The 15,740-nt window shown below is 37.9% G+C and overlaps 2 protein-coding genes across 4 annotated transcripts; one reads left to right on the plus strand and one right to left on the minus strand.

Moving 5' to 3' along the window:
• Window positions 1–4,098: 4,098 nt before the first annotated feature.
• On the minus strand, window positions 4,099–7,956 carry LOC133712754 (pectinesterase 31-like). Of its 3 annotated transcripts, none has more exons than XR_009847592.1 (4): window positions 7,849–7,956; window positions 6,467–7,633; window positions 5,829–6,095; window positions 4,099–5,723 (listed from the first exon to the last, which is right to left on the minus strand). XR_009847592.1 is itself a non-coding variant. In XM_062138866.1 (2 exons), the coding sequence occupies exon 2, from the start codon at window positions 7,617–7,619 to the stop codon at window positions 6,669–6,671; it is 951 nt and encodes a 316-aa protein (XP_061994850.1). In that variant the 5' UTR covers window positions 7,620–7,633; window positions 7,849–7,956; the 3' UTR covers window positions 6,334–6,668. The 3 variants fall into 3 exon arrangements, 1 of the variants encoding a protein (XP_061994850.1); XR_009847589.1 differs by having other exon boundaries at window positions 4,101–5,696; XM_062138866.1 differs by lacking the exons at window positions 4,099–5,723; window positions 5,829–6,095 and having other exon boundaries at window positions 6,334–7,633.
• Window positions 7,957–11,982: 4,026 nt separating this feature from the next.
• On the plus strand, window positions 11,983–15,295 carry LOC133712763 (probable protein arginine N-methyltransferase 1.2). The gene is given in 11 exon segments (XM_062138879.1): window positions 11,983–12,313; window positions 12,839–12,849; window positions 12,952–13,107; window positions 13,223–13,286; window positions 13,402–13,544; window positions 13,854–13,941; window positions 14,041–14,156; window positions 14,245–14,395; window positions 14,854–14,882; window positions 14,885–14,923; window positions 14,925–15,295. Coding segments are annotated over 11 exon segments (1,182 nt in total). The 5' UTR covers window positions 11,983–12,066; the 3' UTR covers window positions 15,063–15,295.
• Window positions 15,296–15,740: the final 445 nt, after the last annotated feature.

The following is a 15,740-nucleotide window of genomic DNA, read 5'->3' on the forward strand; positions in this document are numbered from 1 at the left end:
GTTTATCTTGATTTTCACTGGAAATATGCAATACATATTTATTACTAATATACTTCTTGACAGGCCATATGGAGGAGAGATTGATTCAGCAAATTGTGTAGCAGTTAAGAGAGATTTCTATGCTTTTCGTGTGGTATTCGAGACTGAAGAAGATGCTACAATAGCAAATGAAGGTATTATGACCCATCAGTTGCCAGTGGAACTTCGACAGATGCCTCAACCTATGGAAAACAGTTGGTTTCGTTTTGGTATTCTAAATGTGCTACCTAGGGTGGTCTTTGGGAATCCCACGGTTACATGTTATGTACCCAAGAGATCAAAGGCTATGTTATATTTTATGAGCCAAATGGCTGATGACCAGGACTAATTAGGTTTATTGTTGTAATTTTTTTGGAACATACAATGTCCCCTGAAACCAATTTTGTAATATTTTTGACTAGTTGGGTTTATTGTTTTATGAGCCAAAATGACTTAGCTAGATGGATATCAAGTACCTACTAACCTGCTTCTTCTTTTTTGGATAACTACTAACCTGCTTCAAAAACCAATTAATTCGTCCAAAATCAAAACTTTGATTGGTACAACATTTCCTCTAGCTAACCAGGCATATGGAAATCCTCACATTCAAACATTGCAAATAGAAACACCATGAATGCACTATTTATTCTTTCTATAAGGATTTTTGCAACTTATTCTAAACTTCAACAGATATATTGGTAACAAGACATATTCACCGTGTCAAATGCTCTTAACTAAGCCACATTCTTGAGTTAGTTTACTTAAAAATATAGGACATATTCACTCAAAAATATAGGAGTTTCTTAACTAACCCACATAATAAAATCAAAGAAACTCCATTTCAAGCTAAACCAACACAGAAGCTCATTGCAAAATAATAATAAAAAAATCAAAAATTTAGAAAAACCCTCATTCCTAAAATTTCGAAACAGGAACAGAGAGCGCGATTCCCTAGGCACTTTGCGGCGAGGTAACAGATTCGAAATTCACGGTCGGCGAACTTGGAGGAGTAAAGGAGGTGGAAGTCTAATCTTGTCTTCCACATTTTGCCGAACCAAGACAAAGAAAGGAGCAGACTCTGGTTGGTGTTTGTGTAAATGAAATTACTGGGTTGAAATCGGGGATTTTCTGTGTGTTTGCTGATGGAGTATACTGGGCTTAAACCCATTCCCCAATTTTCGCCGGAACTACTAGTGGTGTTTGAACCCACACCCTATCGCAGAACAGCTAGGCTATTTCTGATTCAGATCGAGGAGTCAAGAGGGCTTGAGGATTATCGCTTGTTGGTTTGGAGGGAGATTGATGATGGGGTGGTAGTTTTGGGTAAGTGTCGGGCCACGACAGCAGCGGAGGAGGTGCGGCCATGGCAGAACAATGGGTGCCCAGAGCATTTTTGAGTAGTGATGAGATCGGCGCGTGAGCTGGTTTCCGGTATCACCGGACGGCGCAAAGGCCGGAGAGGATTTGTCGGAGACTGGCGAGCATGGTGGTGGTGGAGGTGAGTTGCGATGTGTAGAGGAGAGAAAAACTCATATCTACTCTCTCTCCTCTCAAGTCTCTATAAACTGAAACCCAGGAGCTGAATGGCTTGATTTTGGGGAGCGGCAATAGTGGATAGAGATAGAGACAAAAGGAGCGAGATGAAGAGTGGTTTGGTTTTGGGGAGGAAGATCAGAGGAGGAAGAAGTTTTTTTTTTTCTTGTCGTGGAGGTTTTTTTTTTTTTTGTTTGTTCTTGAAATGACAATTTTAGCCTCTAAAGTGGGCTCCACTGTCAGAGTTAACGTTTGATTTGGACGGAGATTGACACATTGGACATGGCTGAGTGAAATTCAGAACCTCGAGGGGTAAACTGATTAAATTGAGAGGACATAGACTAACATGAAGTTACCCCCAAACCTCAGGGGGGTAAACTGAATTTAATCCTTTTTTTTTCCTGCTGCAGTCAAAGGTTAAGAGAAGCAAAGAGCCACCTTAACCTTTGAGATTTTATTGAAGAAGAAGGAAAAATACAAGAGGAGAGGGACCAAAAAACCAAAACCTCCCATACAAAACATAAATAAGTTGTAGAAAAAAAGAAACTAACAAAAATGAAAATTCAGCATTCCAAGGCGGTTACTCTGAAAATGTCTATCAATGAAAGAAGGAGCTAGGTCCCACCAAATCAGATCACTAGAAGTCGCATCATAATTCACCAATGCATCTTCAACTTGATTCCCTTCCCGAAAGATATGTGGAGATTGGAATTGCATTTGAGAAATATGATATAAGCAATTGCCCCACTCAATATGAAGCTGCCAAGGCACTAAATCAGGGGACTGCATAAAGTTTAGAACTAGGGAAGAGTCAACCTCTAGCCATATATGTTTTTAGTCCCTAACTAGCTTAATAGCCTTAATGACAACCACTACCTATGTTGCTATTGAACTAGGAATATTAAGAGTATAAGCAAAGTCACCAAGGAATTCTCCTTTATAGTCACGTAAAACGGCTCCATAACCACAACGACCTGAATCTTGCTTCCAGGCACCGTTAGTATTTATTTTAACCCACCCAAAAGGAGGAGGGAACCAATTAGCATACCAATCTTGACAAAGTAAGTTACTTAATGTTAGCATCGATCTTGATACAGTTGTCCATACTACATCAATGCCTTGAGTTAGTTGTCTGTACCTTAATGATGTATCTATAAAATTCCCAACTATAATATTGGTACGATAGTTATGGTAGCAGCTCTATAAGAGGAGAATTGTAAACATGTAAAAGTGTGATTGAATATACAGAAATACATTATCAAAATTGACATGATATTAGAGTAGTTTTGATCTTGAGACCGATACACATTTCTAGAAATCTAGATTACCCATACCCATATTCCGCTGCCAGAAATACCTTTTAGTTTAAATAAAATATTAGATTAGTCCACAAAATGATATAGATACAATTATATGAAATAATGAACAAAAATTAAAATAGATCATGAGTCATAACCTGAATGGCCACTCAATCCAAGCCTAAATCTTATGCACATCTCTCATGTGGTATTCTCTTATGGGGCAAGAAAACTATATTGCCGATGATGAGAGAATACAGGATGTAAGCCTTATACAGAGGCTTGGATATTCAGTATCCTCCCATAATGGTACTCTCATGCACATAAAATCGAGAAATTTGTAACTTCAATGATAGTCTCATGCACATAAAATCACAATTGCCAGAGAATAAGTGGAGAAAAAGTTGTGACTTTCCTCTAAAGATGAATCACAATATATAGCCATTTTTCTCTAAGTCTTCGTTCTATCATCTTTAATTACCTAAACATGTAGCCCACAATAGCTTGTGAATTGTGGATTTAAAATCGTCTTCCGAACAATAAATTTATACTGCATCTAAACCAGAAACATGTGAATGCATAAAACAAATTGCTATTGTACTCTTTCATGCATATTCAAATACTTAGCATGTTCATTACATTCCAAAAATAATTTCAGGAATAGTTTAACAAGTACTTGAAGATAAAGGTGATACTATTTGCTATGTCTTGCAAGTAATGGGAAGCAGACCTGTAAATGGACCGGATTTGGATCGGATCGACCTAAATCCAAATCTGTTTACTAAAAAAAAAATTCAATCCAAACCCGCTCCGTTAACCCGGCGGATCATTGATAGCTCGATCCAAATCTATATCCACGGGATTAACGGATACCCGATCCGCTAATCCGATCCGTTTATAATTTCAAATCTTTTTAAATTTTATATAGTAATATTAAATTTATATCATGATACCTCATAAGATATTAATAAAAATTAAAACAACATGAAGAGTATCACTAAAAATAGAATTACATTATCAAAATATTCCTTACACCGATAAATTAAGGACCAAAGTACCTTCAAAGCAATACTTTAGCTTCAATTTCATCAGTTCTTAATATTTTATATTTTTTAAAAAAATAATATTATATTAATAAAAAATAATATTTTATTATTACAAAACTGGCCAGATCGATCATTAACGGATCGGATCGACCTAAATCCATATTTGATCCGTTAAATAAACGGGTTAACGGATTCGGATTATTAACGGATCAATGGATCAAAATTTTTGATCCAAAATTTTCGGATCAAAATCCGGTCCATTTACAGGTCTAATGGGAACTCTTAACCAGTACTAGGAAAATAACATTGATTATACAAACAATGATGTACTGCCATAAGCCCCATAAGTTTAACAATGTCAAGCAACACCTATTGGCACAAAGACATAACATTCTGAAGTTTCTTATTCACACAACCAAGATAAAAGAAAACATGTTATCCCTGACACAGTCAACACCTGTTGGCAAGAAGAAAAGATTAGTTCTCATTATATGTTATCCTTCATTTTGTGGTGTGCTGTTTTGCATTTGAGAACATGTAAAATCAATCCTCTTGTTGGAGATATAGTCATGATCCTGCCAAAAACACAAGTTTTGATCTTATAACCTTTATGATCAATGAAGGGTCACAATGGCAGTTTGATATCTGCAACATGTACCACTGAGACACTCTAGAGACCTAAGGTCAAAGTTGGTTCATTTCGTCTCAATCAAGCACAAGACTTGATGAAACACCAACTATGCTTACAGTATAATTTAACAAGGCTTAATCTTTGGGAGATATTTCTATATTTTCCTCTCATTGAAATTTTACACAAGCAAATAATATAATGATTATCAATATATGCGAAGACCAATGTAGGATATTCAAGATCATATAGGAGCAGTAAGACAAAAAATGTATCCATCAACATATGATCATCACTAAATATCCTGATCAAATACACAAGGCAGCATGCTTTAATTAAAAATTATATCCTTGATTGCTCTAAGCAATAATTGACAATCAAATGTAAACTTTTTCAATATAAAGTTTTCAAGGTTTCTGGAAAATATACCATTCTCTCTAATTATTGCATAAAACATGACAGCGAAAGCAAAACTTGAGTATAGCACAAAAGTGAAACTGTTTGTAATCTGATTTCAAGCCATATCAATCAAAATAAATGACTAAGACGAAAATTAAGTTTATATGGCAGTTGAAACTTGAAATCAAAGCATAACACTTAACATGCTAAACTTGATTTATTGTACAAAAAAAAAATCGATATGCTTGATTTGTGAAAAGAAAATCATACATATATCCTTGATGTTGAGTCTCAAAATTAATTTACACAATCAAAAGCTTAATTTTTTGACATTAGGGTAATCTAATGAACAGATAACCTTGAGGAGCATATCCATAGCTGAATAGTAACATGTACAAACATTGATAATTCAGTTGCCTAGATAGTAGTATCTCTTATCCTTAATATAGTGAGAACTAATAACCGTATTTAAATGCTTTAAGAACATAGTATCAAGGAGACCACGAAGTTTTCTTGAAGGGCAATTATTAGGCCAGTGCTTCCCTTGATCATTATAAAGGGGACAAGTCATGTAAAGAGGATGGTTCATACCGCTGCGACAATTTTCAACCCCACAGCTCTTACAAACCATTATATATCCCTCTGGAAGAAAATCACCTGGTTGTTCAGATTTATTAGGAGTATCTGAACCCGCTAATTCAAATTTAGAATCAGTGCCAGAGCCAAGTGTTCTGTGAGGAGGGTTTTTTCAATGGCTGGGGTCAACCTTCTCACCTGGTTTCCATTAAAGGATTGAATAATCTCAAAACAAAAAACAACAGGCTTATTTAGGGTTTAACCCAATAGTACAAGAGAGGATTTCCATATAATTCAACAGGAACCATGAAACAAAAATCAGAAGCATACCAGCAAAAAAAGGTAGTCTTGTTGCATATATGATCTTTCTGCGAGAGATCGATCGGATGATGATCCTGGTATTATACTCATGGAGGAGGGAAATTGCACAAATTGGGGATTAGGTTTCAGTGAGAGGTGAGAGATTCCGTAGGTTCTAACAGCCTGCCTATTCCTCTTCCTGGCACCAGATTTTGACACCTTGAGACTCCTGTGAACCACACTGAGCCTAGCAAGGGCCGCTTTCTTCAAATCTGGTCTGTAGAAGTTATCAACCACCTAGAACAATAGAAATATAACATTCAGTAAGTACTTGCATCAAGACAGTATAAAATTATTGCAACAGAGACAGTAATGTAATTACTAATTAGTTCACATTCCATTTGCACTTCACTTTCTATTCTCACTTCAATCAGAAGTTCATTTTGGTAACCACAGTATCATGTTAAGTTCATGCAACCTTAAGAGACCAAAAACTAATAGAAAGTTGGAGGAGAACTGTAGATACTCAGAAAAGTACTTGAGATCCCAAGAGTTGGATTTTATTCATCAAATAAAGACTTTGCCCATAGGTCTTCGTAAACAAGATATGATAAAATTGGGATCATTTCTCAAATTTACTCGAGTTATTAGATAAAATAGCCATGTACCATTTGCCTCAAAGAGTTTCCTCAGCCATCAGTTATTGTTAGGGAGTTCGATCGATCATAGATGATCAGCGGTACTGCTGAACAAGGCTTATTCTGAAACAGTAATTGCGTGCTTTTTTATTCACTCATCCTAAAACGAAGTCTAAATATTCTCTATCATTATTTGTTGGGAGTCATCCCCATGTAGTTCTGATTTAAACGTCTATGCAGAATGTGGTATTCTTAGGGCCATTCTCTGAGCAAGCCAAGGCCTTTGCGGGTCTGGGTCGATGTAATAATGATTGAGGAAATGGTCTGCTTCCTCACATCCCAGTTGTCTAGCCCATGTCACTCGTTTTTCTGGGCAACTACCCGGTCCGAAACACCTGTATTCGTTAAAGGAAGCGCTTCCTTCATTCTCTGTTTTATCCCAATTATTCCAGCCTACATGTTTGATGCATGCATCCATATATGTAAATGCAAAGACCACTCTTCCACAAGGTCCCCATGGTCGTCCCAGAAATGCGTATGGAGTACCTCCATTTCCAGTGATTACACATCTTAGGAACACATATCCTGTTGCCTCCTCGCATGAATTTCTTTTGTGCGCGGTTATGAAACCTTCCGACTTGCAGTGGATATGACAATGCTCCAAAAGAGCTGTGCTATTGCCGAAAATGAAGTCTACACTTCCTTCAATATAACAATCTTTCAAATACTGCTTTCCATGATGTAAGTATAGGGTATCCTGCCATCCAAGGAATCTGCAGTTATAGAAGGCACACCTATCCGCTGTTACTCTCATTGCCACAGCTTGGCCTGAACCCTCAGGAGAAGAGTTCTCAAAAGTGATATTCTCAGCAATGAAGTCCTCTCCTTCCACTATTGTACTCCCACATGCAAAAGTCCCAGTCCCAATCACCTCAGAATTCTGGTGGTGCTCGATTTTGGTAGCGGTGTTGTTCCACGTCAGCACAGTCTCCTCCGGAAGCAAACCCGTCAGTGTGATGAGGTTCTTGGTCTTGGGGACATACACCGGCTGCTGGTAGATGCCGGGAGATATACGAATCACAATGCGACACGTGTTTTTGAGAGGCACGGCGTCGATGGCCTCCTGTACGGTGCGGTAGTCACCGGAGCCGTCCTGTGACACCGTTTTCACACAGTCGGACATTTCAAGGCGTTTGCCTAGAATTATTTTGTTGAGAATTAGACTGGATCAAATAAAAAGAAAAAAAATGCATGCGGTGATTTGAAATCGATAATATTACCAAAAATCCTGCCACATAAACCAATATCTCTCTTTCTGAAGTTTCATACAAAATCCCTAAGCACGCTTCTTTACTGTTTTATAACCTAACAACACAGATAGTGAACAGGAACACTGAAACAAAAATATATACCAGCAGGAAATGGAGTCTCGTTGTGGATCTGATCTTCTTATGGGAAACCCGATGAGGATCGTGGTACGAACCCTACTCATAGCGAAGAGTTGTGGATTAATAGGGTTCAGTTGAGGGGTGAGAAATTTGATAAATAACCTATTTTAAGCCTTCAAATTGACTTTTATCCATGTTTCTCTAATCAGTTATAAAATAACCACATGAATAGATCAAAGCTCTTAACTACCCCCTATTATAATTCTAGTTTGAGAAATTTTAGAAAATGACATACGTTAGGTATTTAAACTGACTTTTGATCATGGCCTTTTTTTTTTTTTTTTGAATAAACGGCTGGTGCGGTTGTTTCAAGCCTTGATTAATGAAACTATCAAATATGGGGGGAGGTGACATAGAGCCTAAACCCCTGATTACAATAAGCATCTAGAGACTGTCTTGAAATGTTATCTAGAGACCCTATCAAATAAATGTATACAACTAGACACCAATCAGCAAAGAGTGCTATAATAGCTAATATATTTGATTTGACATAACAGAAAGATAATTCGATACAAACGAATCTAAGAAAGACTGTTGGCGGCAGGTGTTGACATTTATTTGGCTCCCTTCAAAAGGGCAGGGTTAAGCTCGGCAGAGGGTTAATAGGGGCATAATTACTGAAAGCACGGCTTTCCTACTATGTTGCCGCCAGAAGATAAATCCGATGACATGTAACTTTACCCTGCCACTAGGAGGTTGCGACCATTTAACCTTGTTATTTTAAATAGATGAAAATGACCATATAAAGAGATCAGAGGTCTTAATCGTACCTATTAAAATTAGGGTTAATTACATATAAGTGCATATTTGAATGTTTTTTTAGCCATAAGGCCACCAACTAGTTTTTTCCCTCATAAGGCCACTAGATTAAAAAATGTGTTATATTTTGGATATTAAAAACTAACATATTTACATAAATGCCACTAGAGTACAAAATCAACAATCATTCTCTCTCTCCTCTCCGGCGAGGTCTCCGGTCAACTCCGGCGGGTCTCCGGCCAACTTCCGACGACCACAAAAGCTACTGTCACTAACACCAAAAGCTACTATGGTGAGATTTCCGGCAACCTCCGGCGAGGTCATAAAAGCTACTGTCACCAGCAACAAAAGCTACTGTCATTAGTAACAAAAGCTACCCTGGTGAGATTTCCGGCGAGGTGACAAAAACTACTATTACCAGCAACAAAAGCTACTGTCGCTAGCAAGAAAAGGTACTATGGTGAGATTTCCGACAACCTCCGGCAAGGTCACAAAAGCTACTGTCTCCAGCAACAAAAGCTATTGTCACCAGTTACAAAAGATACTGTCACCACCAACGCAACAAAAGCTACTTTTACCAGCAACAAAAGATACTGTCACCAGTAATGCAATAAAAGCTACTGTCACCAACAACAAAAACTACACTCACCAACATAAAAGCTACTTTCACCAATAACAAAAACTATTATCACCAACAACAAAAGCTACTCTCACTGAAACGGTAAAAAAAAAAAAAAAAAGCTCTCACCAACACCAGAATGCTACTCTCACCAATACTAAAAGCTACTCTAACCATCACCAAATACTACTCTCACCAACATGAAAAGCTACTACCAAGCAAAACAAAAGTTGTTCCTATAAATTGATAAAGCTATTACCACAAACTAATAAAGCTACTCTCACCAACTGAGAAAGCTATTATGAAACATTAAAACAACTATAAATTTACAATATCAAGCCTTTAATATGCTCAAACTTGTATGTATTGCACGTCATAATCCATCAACATTTTGTTGTATCCATGAGCATCATTCACTAGAGTAAATCGTAAAATCCATAGGAATTACCAAAATCAAATCAAGGCTATCAAATTGAATGACAAATTTCAACAGATGAGTTTCTACCTTTTCCAAAAACAGTAACAATACATAATTCAAGCCTCAAATCTGTACAAAAATCAAAAACTCAGCAAAAGTTCACGGTGTACGTTAAGCAAAACTAGAAACAAAATCACTAAAATGCTTCAGGATATGGCTGGACCTGCGATCGTAGATGTTGAAGCGAGCATTACTGTAATCGGAGAAGTAAGTCCGGAGGTTTGTTTTCTCAGCGAACTCCCCAAACCGGATTAAGCTGTTCTCCACCGACTCTGACAATCCAACCGGCGCAGAGCTCCACCGACACGCCTCCGAATTCATGTTTCCAGATCCTATTGCCGATGTGGTCCGAAGCTTTGAGAATCACCACGTTCTCTACGCCGTTCTCGATCAAAAGCTTCGCCGCCGATAGGCTTTGATTAAACAAAAACAAAATTAATCAACGAGAAATTAAAGAATAATGAAATTGAACTCGATCAAACGACTTAACGGCGCCGATTGACATGATTGAAGAGAGGTTTCGACTCTCACCGGAGACTCCAGCACCGATTATGATGACCGAGGAGCGACGAGGACAGTCCATGAGAGAGAGAGCAATCTGAAGGAGAAGCATCATCGATCGATGTGCCGACGGATCTCCCGAGCTCAAATTGCGGCACCGCTTGTGGAGAACCAGATGCTTCGGGCCAGGCTCGAAATCTGCTCGCCGTTCGACGATCGGTACTTCACCGGCGAGATCGTGAGGTCTGCAACGTTGTCGTGTCAATTTGTGAAGGGGAGGGAGAGAGAGAGAGAGAGATGAGAATGCGATGATTGCGATCTGTTTTGCTCTATCGAAGAAGAGAGAGAAAGGGGGTTGAGGGCAAAATAGGAACAACACAAAAAGAAGCTGATGTTTTGGGCTCTAAAGTGGCCTTATGTGTACAAAAAAGTTTAAGTGGCCTGATGACTAATTAAAGTCTTAAAATGACACTTATATGTAATTTGTTATTAAAATTATGTGTAATCCATATAAAGAGATCAAAAGTCTTAAGAATAGGGTTTTGGTTTATGGATTACACATAATTAACATGGGCGGTTTAGACTTTTGCTCTATATGTATGATAATTATTCAACTATTTAAAAAAAAAACCGCACCAGCCCTTTATTCAAATTGACTTTAAATAGTTGGTAAATGACCTATTCTCGATGGTTAAGGGTTTTTAGTTCTTCATTCGATCAACTTGTTCATACGAGTACTGTTTAATGCCACAAGCGCGCGTGTGATGAAGAAAACCGAAACAAGTTCAGTGGCCTGCCGCAGGCCGCAGGAAGTTACTTGCAACCTTTCGTATAGAAGTCATTGCTAAAGCCAGCACCTTGCTGAAAGACTTGGAAGCAGTAAGGTTGGTCACAAGGATAAAGTTTTAAGTACTAATTCCTTCATCTCATAGATCGACTCGATCTCCCCATTCTTTTATGCCTGAAGGGCAATTCGTAGGCCGGTGCTTACCATGATCACTATAAAGGGGGACAAGATGACGGTTCAAATCGGTGCGACAATTTTCAACCCCACATATCTTAAATATCCCTTTAACAGAACATCACCCGGTTGTTCAGATTTTTAGGAGTATCAGAGACAAGTGTGTTGTGAGGGAGGGCTCCAGGGCTGTCGTAACCCTTTTGGCCAAAAGAACCCAGTAGTTCAGATTCAGGATCAGTTTAGCCAAGTCTTCTTATCTTCTAAATTGTCAACAACACCTGGTTTCCATCATAGAGCCAGTTGTAGATTAATGCAAAGATATTTATGAACTGATACCCATGAAGCCAAATTGAGTTAGCAAGCTGAATTCATCCAAGATTAAAATTTTGGTACAACGTACAATATTACCCCTTAGGTATATGTGAGTATCAAAAAACTCATTTTTTTTTAGCGTGTTTAAGAAATAAGATTAGGATTTGAGTAAACTCGATCCACTTTTAGACTCAAAGATTTGTTTGAGAAATGGATTGTAGCATGATTACAACTACTATACATGAAAAGCAAGGAGATCCATTTGGGGAAAGCCATTGATTCAAAGACTTCTGTAACTTCCAAATTCAATCAAGATTCCAAAAACTTGAATCAAAGACTTGTCGTTTCTTGGAGATGATATCTAATTGGATTGATCAACGGTCCTGATTTGTTTGCACGAAACGGCGTCGTTTGGTCTGAGCTCTCGCGCGGTAAACTATACAACGACCCACGCACTTCAACTTTCTAAAAGCCTTCTTAAACCGCGAGAGAGAGAGAGAGAGAGAGAGCAAGTACCCAAAAAACCCTTGTAAAACCCTAATCCTCTCCCCCATGGGTCGCCGAAAGAACCAAAGCACCAAGACCACCAATTCGAGCTCGACGGACTTGGCCCAAGGCTCGGCGGCTCCTGGGTTCGAAGACGAAGTGGGTGTCATAGACCACGACGAGTCCATGTCCATGTGCGACCCCGATCTCGACAAAGCCGTCGACGACTCCATGGGCGAGCCCGAGGTCTCCTTCGTCGACGCCAATGACAAAACCAGCGCCGACTATTACTTCGACTCCTATTCTCACTTCGGTAACTTTTTTCTTTTCTTTTCTGGGTTCATAAAAAGCTTTGATTTTTATTATTGGGTTTTGGTAAAGTATTGAACTTTTCAGTTGGGTTGGAGCTTTAGAGGAACATTTTTGGTTTTTATGATTGGGTTTTGTAAAGTTTTGAACTTGGGTTTATTGGCTTTAGTTGAGTTGGCGCTTTGGTTTTGAGCAATGATGTAGTGATGGCAGAGCTTTAGTGTATGTGTAATCGAAATTTCGTAGAGTTTGTTATGGTCTGTTTAAGAAGTTGTTGGGTGCTGAGAAAATAGATGGATATGAAAAGAGGAAAAGTTTTGGTTTTTATTGAACTTGGTTGTATTGGCTTTGGTTGAGTTGGAGTTTTGGTTGATAGTGTATAAAGTGATTATGTAGTTGTCTAATTTTTATAGAGTTCTCGTATGCTGTTTAAGAAGCAGTTTTGATTTTCTTGATGTGTTTTGTTTTTGTGTAATTGGTTCATGTATGCAACAGAACGCTTATTTTAGTGCTTTTTCTGTGATTGCAGGTATTCATGAAGTAAGCTTGACACTCTTGGATGAGAAGCAGTTTCGTATTTCGTTCTTGTAGCTTTCTTGCGAATAGTCATTAGATGTTGTGCTGACTATCATTATGTTGCAGGAGATGTTGAAGGATCTAGTGAGAACCAAGACGTATCAAAATGTTATTTATCAGAATAAGTTTCTATTCAAGGACAAAGTTGTTCTTGATGTCGGAGCTGGGACTGGAATTTTGTCTCTATTCTGTGCAAAAGCTGGTGCCAAGCATGTTTATGCAGTACGTATTTCTCCAAAGAAATTCTGTTGACACATGAGTTTCTTTAGTTGCATTGTAGACTTCCTAATTATTAGTCCGTCTACATCTATTTAGTAATGTTGATTTGCTTCCACAGGTTGAGTGCTCAGATATGGCTGAGAGGGCAAAAGAGATTGTTGAAACTAATGGGTTTTCTAATGGTAATTCTTTTGTATTTCATTCCTGTATTTAGCTCTGATCTGCCACTTGAGTTTTAACTCTTAACATTGTTCATAATACTATCCTGCTTACTTATCAGTTGTTTTATAAATGCAGTTGTAACCGTTCTGAAAGGAAAGATTGAAGAACTTGAGCTTCCAGTTGCTAAAGTGGATATAATTATTTCTGAGTGGATGGGATACTTTTTGTTGTTTGAGAACATGTTGAATACCGTCCTCTATGCTCGTGATAAATGGCTTGTAAGTATTATTTGCAATTTTTTTTTAAAAAAAATATTCTGATATCCAGTGCAAGAATAAGCAAGCCATAAGGCAGATTGTCAATTGAGGGTGGTTATTATTATTATTAGAAAAAAGAGAAAAGACCTAGACTTTTTAGTTGGGTGGCGTAGGTTCATCTTCAAGGGATACAATTCCATTATAGTTGTGTGTTTTGGGATACTATATGATAAATTGGAGCTAGGGGTATACTCTTATAAACTTTCAAAACTATGATCTATCATGCTCTGGCTTATTTATAGGAAAAATTCGTTCTTTTCCTGTTTGTAGGTAGATGATGGAATTTTGCTACCGGACAAATGTTCTCTCTTTCTGACAGCTATTGAGGATGCAGAGTACAAAGAAGATAAGATAGAATGTAAGCCTTCTGATCTCATGTGTATTTACATATAGATTGTTGTTATTTTTTGTTTGGAAATATCGCTTATTTCCTCTTCCAATTATCTCAATATTCCAGTTTGGAATAATGTATATGGCTTTGACATGAGCTGCATCAAGAAGCAAGCCATGATGGAGCCTCTTGTGGACACGGTTGACCAAAACCAAATTGTTACTAATAGCCAGCTACTCAAGGTGGGAAATACATATGCCTGCACTGCATCAGATAAGCGCTTTGTCCTTTTATATGCCTCACTAACATTCTCCACTTTTCTTCACTCAGACAATGGATATATCTAAGATGACTCCTGGAGATGCTTCCTTCACAGCTCCTTTTAAGCTTATTGCTGAACGTGATGATTTCATTCATGCTCTTGTAGCCTACTTTGACGTGTCATTCACAAAATGTCATAAATTGATGGGCTTCTCCACAGGTCAGTATATGTGTTCTTTACCTCCTACTTTTGTTTTCTGTCCTGATCAAAATTCCTTTTGGAAATATTGGCAACAAAGAAGTGTTAAAAAGAAGAGATGTTCTATTGATGTGCTTCCAATGTTTTCTACATGCATTTATAGATAATTGCCATAATGTTCTTAGTACAGTGTTGTGCCCTTGTTTCACTCATGTTCTGTCACTTCTGTCAATTATGTTGTGTTCAGCTTTTGGAAGGGCCATTCCATCTCTCCTCCCTTCTTCTTTTCTTTCTCAGTACATTTGATGTTAGGGGTATTTTCATCAAATCAACATTACTTCTGATAATAACCAAAAGATAATAATGGAATCAATCCTTGATAAGTAAGCATCACTACTGTGTTAGGAGCCACGATACTTTAATAACACAATTGCTTTCTCATATGCACTATCTTTCTTACAATGTGAAATATAATGCAGGGCCAAGATCGCGATCTACACATTGGAAGCACAAACAGTCCTGTACTTGGAAGATGTGCTGACAGTATGGTCAAGGAGAGTCGATTGTTGGAACCATGACTGTGGCGCAAAACAAAAAGAATCCCCGTGATATTGATATAATGCTCAAGTATTCATTGAATGGTCAGCGATGCAGTGTCTCAAGGGTTCAATATTACAAGATGCGCTAAGTTGCGCTATTTTATCGTTCCATGAGAAAGCAATCCATACTTGCAGCAACTAAATGTTGTGGATTGTTTTTCGACCAGTTTTAAGAAGAAACTGCCACCATATGGATCTAGGAAATGATCTAGGAGGCAGTTTTGTAGCATTTGTACTATTAACTATTCATTTCTTGAATTTGTAATATCAAAATTTTGATTCTAAAAAGGCTTGGTATTTGAGGTATTATTTAACTTTCTAAGATCTGATCTATATTTGATCCATTACCCGGGAGGGTTTCCATGACTTTGAAAAGGCATACAATATTTTTCAGTGTGCTTAGTCTCACTTGAGGAGACACCATTAGCCTTACTAAAAGAAAGAAAAAAAGACCAAGAAAAAGATGATAAAACAATTGCAAAGGTATTCTTGGTGTGATGGAAACAAGAACTCAACGAAACCGTAATTCTCCCTCAACTTCCTACTTGTTGGCAATGGCAAAATCATATTGATACAATTTTAACAAAAATGTAATGGCTCTAATACAATTCCTATAGTAGTGTGATTCAGTGGTCTAAAGCTCTGCCTTGCCGGCCTTTGTACTCTTCTTGAAGCTGTCTTTTTTGAGTCCCCTCCACCTTTGCCGTAACCAGTTAGAGACCTTGTTTGCATGCTTCTTTAGTGTGTCCTTGGTCTTTATAATTCCA

The sequence above is a fragment of the Rosa rugosa genome, chromosome 1 (assembly GCF_958449725.1).
Source record: "Rosa rugosa chromosome 1, drRosRugo1.1, whole genome shotgun sequence".
Lineage (NCBI taxonomy): Eukaryota > Viridiplantae > Streptophyta > Magnoliopsida > Rosales > Rosaceae > Rosa > Rosa rugosa.